At 36.7% G+C, this 5,249-nt stretch overlaps 1 protein-coding gene across 1 annotated transcript; it reads right to left on the reverse strand.

Annotated features, from left to right (window-relative positions):
* Positions 1 to 72: 72 nt before the first annotated feature.
* On the reverse strand, positions 73 to 1,873 carry LOC109211880 (the record flags this gene model as incomplete). The annotated part of the gene is made up of 2 exons (XM_019375476.1): positions 1,559 to 1,873; positions 73 to 1,509 (listed from the first exon to the last, which is right to left on the reverse strand). Coding segments are annotated over exons 1-2 (1,752 nt in total), but the record flags the coding sequence as incomplete, so codon positions are not given.
* Between the last annotated feature and the right edge of the window lie 3,376 nt (positions 1,874 to 5,249).

Raw genomic sequence — 5,249 nt, forward strand, 5'->3', positions numbered from 1 at the left:
CTCTTCTAGTTTTAGCTCTTTGCTACACAAAACACGAAAGAATGTGCATAGTTCAATTAAAATTGAACTTACTCTTTTATCTACTGATCTCCGCAAGGCAAGAGGAAGAAGTTCTTGCATTATAACATGACAATCGTGAGTTTTTAGCCCAGATAACTTTCGTTTGCGAACGCAACGTGAAATATTAGACGCATAGCCATCTCGAAACTTGGCATTTTGTAGTACTTCATAAAATAAGTCCTTTTCCTGCTGAGACATTGTGAAAAAAGTAGTAGGAAGATATGCTCTCCCACTAGCTCGATATTGAGGCCATAAGCTTGGTCTTATTTTCATCTCCTTCAAGTCCAATCGAGCTTCTAAGTTGTCTTTAGACTTTTTACCAAGATTCAATAGTGTATAAATTAAGTTATCGCACACATTCTTTTCTATGTGCATCACATCAAGATTATGGTGCACCAAGTTAAATTTCCAATAAGGAAGATCGAAAAAAATACTTCTCTTTTTCCATGTATTTTTCATCACCCCACTTACCCCTTCACTTGACTGGCCGAGAGTAAATTTTATATCTTTAACTTGATTCAGCACTACTGACCTAGATACTGGAGAAGGTGCAGGTCTTGTTTCTTTAGTCCCATCAAATAATTTCGCATCATTCCGATATTTGTGTCCCGACTTCAAGAAGCGTTGATGCCCCATGTAACAAAACTTTCTTCCATGTTTCAGCCTTCTAGATTGAGTGTTTATGTTACAAGAAGGGCATGCAAACTGACCATAAGTGCACCATCCAGAGAGAGTACCATATGCAGGAAAGTCATTTATAGTCCACATGAGAGCTGCTCGCATTTGAAAGATCTCCTTAGTAGAGGCATCGTATGTTTCTACCCCAACATCCCATAATTCATTTAACTCTTCTATTAGAGGTTGCAAAAATACATCGATATTATTGCCAGGCGCTTTGGGTCCAGGAATAAGTAAGGACAGAATGAAGAACTCTTGTTTCATGCACATCCATGGAGGAAGATTATATGGCATTAAAATCACTGGCCATGTACTATGAACAGTTCGCATTGTGCCAAATGGATTGAACCCATCAGAAGCTAGTCCTAGGCGCACATTACGAGGGTCTCCAGCAAATTCGGGATATTTACTATCAAATTTTTTCCAAGATTCAGAATCTGCAGGATGTCGTAGAACTCCATCTTTGTTGCACTCTTCTTGATGCCAATGCATTGCTTTAGAAGTTTCCGAAGACATAAACAGTCTTTGTAGCCTTGGTTTTAAAGGAAAATACCTTAGGACCTTGGCTGGGATTTTTCTAGCATCATTTTTCCATCTAGAAGCTCCACAAACATTGCATTTATTGACATTCTTATTAGCAAACTCTTTCCTAAAAAGCATGCAATTATTGGGACAAGCATGAATTTTCTCATACTTTAAGCCCAAGCCTTCAACTATCTTTTTGGTCTCATAGAAAGAAGGAGGCAATTTTTCTCCTTCAGGCAGCGCATCCTTCAATAGTCCAAGCATCAAAAAGGACATTTGATGGAACCACATCCACCTCTCGATGTGGTTGATTTCCAGATGGATGTGCAGTATTTTCTTGTAAGTTATGCTCTATGCCACCTAATTCACTAACGTCAGTATCCATGAACTGTGTAACACCTGCAAATGCATCATGTATCATTCCTCTCATATCATCGCCCCTTTGAGTTGACTGACTGCGATTATTTGCTTCAGCATTGTTTGATCCCTTTAGAGACTCACCATGACAAAACCAAGTATCATAGGATGGTATAATACCATTAACCACAAGATGATCATATGCTGTAGCCCGATTACTTGATGGATAAGCACACACTCCGTACAAGGACATGCAATTTTTTCTCCATCTTGTTTTTCAGAAAAGGCATGATATAAAACATCCTCTACTCCATCTAAATATTCTTTACTAACTCTTTCACAATACATCCATCTTTTATTTGTAGCATTATCCATGACGTTCAAGATAGTCTTTTCTTTTCTATAATTACTGAAAGAGCTAAAAATGCGTTAGTAAAAAGGTGGAATTAATGAAAAATGTAGTTAAAATAAAATAATCATCCTATTAGCAGGTTATTCCATGGATCAAAAATATCATTTTAATAATTAAAACTATTAAACGAAAATTTATTTAAAACAAGTTGAACTATGTAAATGGTGTAATTTTCCAGCCAAGAGGTGTCAATTAACTCCCTCTGGAGAAAGATAGCTCCGCCCCTGAGTGGAAGCCTATTATGAAATACAATGTAGCATCAACCAGTCCAGCATATTATGAAATCTGCCCTACCATGTGCAAATTCATTCCATTACAACTCAAAGATACCTGGTATATTTTTCCTGTTTGGTTAGTCTTATAAATTTTTTTGACTGATTGATTGATAATTAATTAAAATAATCAATGCTTTTCAAGTACAAACACTTTGGTATTAGTAGCATAAAAAATACTAGTAGTACTAATTTTCTTGTATAAACCACAGACTTAATGAAGTGATTGAATCAGTTATCTTGAAATAATCTAAATCAAACAGACCTATATACTTTTCTGCGAACAAGCTGAAAAGGAGAGATCAAGAAGAGAGAAATTAACTATTTAGCATCCCTATTCAATTTGGTAGCTGAAACAATATTTGGGAGAAGCTCAAGAAAGGAAATCTAAGATGGAAAAAAACTCAAAGAATTACCAGCCATGTCTTTGAACTCGTAACAAAGAAACAAATGGACGATAGACAACAGTAACTAATCTCTAAATAACAAGAAATATCAGTGTATTGACTACGGAGGATTTGAAAATGATATGCATCGACAACAATGAAAATTTTTGAACAATGACAAGAATAACAGAAAATATACAAAGGAAAAAATGCAGTTGACTACTGTCATAGTAGAGGTGTATTCCACAGAGACGTCAAGGTAAGAAAATATAAAGATTTGACACCACAATGCATCGACGACAATGAAAATTGCACACAACATCTCGACTAGTGGTAGATTCAATGCATCGACGACACTTAGAAATTTCTGAATAATCACAAGAATAGCATAAACCAGAGGAACAAAATCAGAAAAACAGTCAAGGGACAGAGGAGGCACAAATTCGTACCTGGTTCAATGCAAATCCCAACAGTTGAAGGCACAAATTCGTACCTGATAAGCAGATTGATTTGCCAATAAATACAAGAAATTGAAGGAGAAGAATGAGTTCTGAAACAACAATCCAAAACTCAACTGTTAATCGCATCGGCTGGGTAAAAAGAGAAGATACCTCGGAAAGAATTATAGTTATCTGGGAAAAAGGCTGGCCGGCGACCTATATATATGTGCGATTTTGATAACAGAGTCTCGTCCGTATCCAGTTCAACGAAGGAATATGTTTTTCTTCCTTATCCAGTTCAATGAAGGAATATGTTTTCCTAATCTTTTGATTCGAGTCGATGAAGGAATAGGTTTCGGATGATTTTCTGATTGGAGGGAATTTTCGATCTATAGAGGGAAAGATTAATTATTTGGGCAGGGAGGGAAATTTAAAAAAAAATTAAGAAAAACCCTATGCGCGCTGAAAGTTTGCAGCATAAAAGGTTATTTTTAATTTCTAATGGCAATTAATTTTTATCGCCGATAAAAGGTTATTTTTTAGTGGCTAATGGTCATTTGCTGCATATATTTCAGCTTATAGAATATATTAGCGGCAATTGACTTATTGCCGCTAAATAATTACCGCCAAATGCCCTTTTTGTAGTAGTGGACCTGAGCTGATGCTTCAGTCAAGTCTTTTACCAATCCAATGGCTTCATCTTCATGCTCCTGTCTCTCCGAAAGAATGTTATTTTCATCAAATACTACATGCACACTTTCTTCTACAAAGTTCTTTTATTAAACACTTTATATGCTTTGCTATGTGAAGAATATCCCAAGAATACTCCCTCATCACTTCTGGGATCAAACTTTCCTAGGGACTCTTTTCTATTATTGTGCACATAGCACTTGCAACCAAATGCCCTAAGATGGGATATGTTTGGTTTTCTCCCTTTAAGTAACTCATAGGGAGTCTTCTCTACCAGAGGTCTGGTCATGCATCTTATTTATTATGTAACATGCAGTGTTCACAGCCTCTGCCCAGAAGCTGTGAGGCAATTTACTAGAAAGTAGCATGGTTCTAGCCATATCCTCAAGAGTTCTATTCTTTCTTTCAACTACTCCATTTTGTTGAGGGGTCCTAGGGGCATAGATGTTATGATCTATACCATTTTCATCACAGAACTCAGCAAACTTGGAATTTTCAAATTCAGTTCCATGACCAGACCTAATGGAGTCAAGTTGATTTCCTAATTATTTCTGAGTTTTTCTAACAAATGCAGAGAACATGTCAAATGCTTCATCTTTGGAAGTTAGAAATAGAACCCAGGTAAATCTAGAATAATCATCAACTAGCACCATTATATATTTCTTTCCACCTCTGCTCATGGTTCTCATTGGACCACATAGATCCATATGGACCAGTTCCAACGACTTGGTTGTACTTACCATTTTTTTGCTTTTGAAGGATGACCTTACCTGCTTCCCCCTTGCACATGCCTCACAAACTTTATCTTCCTTGAACTTGATATTAGGTAGCCCTATCACCAAGTCTTTAGAGACTAATTTGTTGAGCTGATTTAAACTTGCATGACCAAGTCTTTTGTGCCATAGAAGGGGATCATTAACCAACACACTTAAAAAAGTGAGTTCATTTTCTGAAAGAGTGGACAAATCTACAATGTAAATATTGTTAACTCTTTTTCCCTGCAAAACAATCTTGTCAGTGATAAGGTTAATCACAAAGCATTTGGTGGAGGTAAAAGCCACAAGGTTACCTCTGTCAACAATTGTGACACACTTATTAGGCTATATTTCAAGACATCTATCAGGTAGACATTCTCTATGGAATGAGAATCTGTTTTGCCTACCTTTCCAACCCCAATGATCTCACATTTCTTTCCATTACCAAAGGAGACATTACCTCCTTTTAAGTCCTCAAGTGAAAGGAATTGGTACTTGTCCCCAGTCATATGTTTTGAGCAGCCACTATCCATATACCATATTTGGCTCATCCCTTTCACTTGGACCTGCAAAAGGAAATCAGGGGTTAGTCTTAGGAACCCAAACTAGTTTGGGTCCCTTTCTATAAGCAAAAGGGTGAATCAAATTCCTTCTTGACCATCCACTCAGCTTAC

The sequence above is a fragment of the Nicotiana attenuata genome, unplaced genomic scaffold (genome assembly GCF_001879085.1).
Source record: "Nicotiana attenuata strain UT unplaced genomic scaffold, NIATTr2, whole genome shotgun sequence".
NCBI lineage: Eukaryota > Viridiplantae > Streptophyta > Magnoliopsida > Solanales > Solanaceae > Nicotiana > Nicotiana attenuata.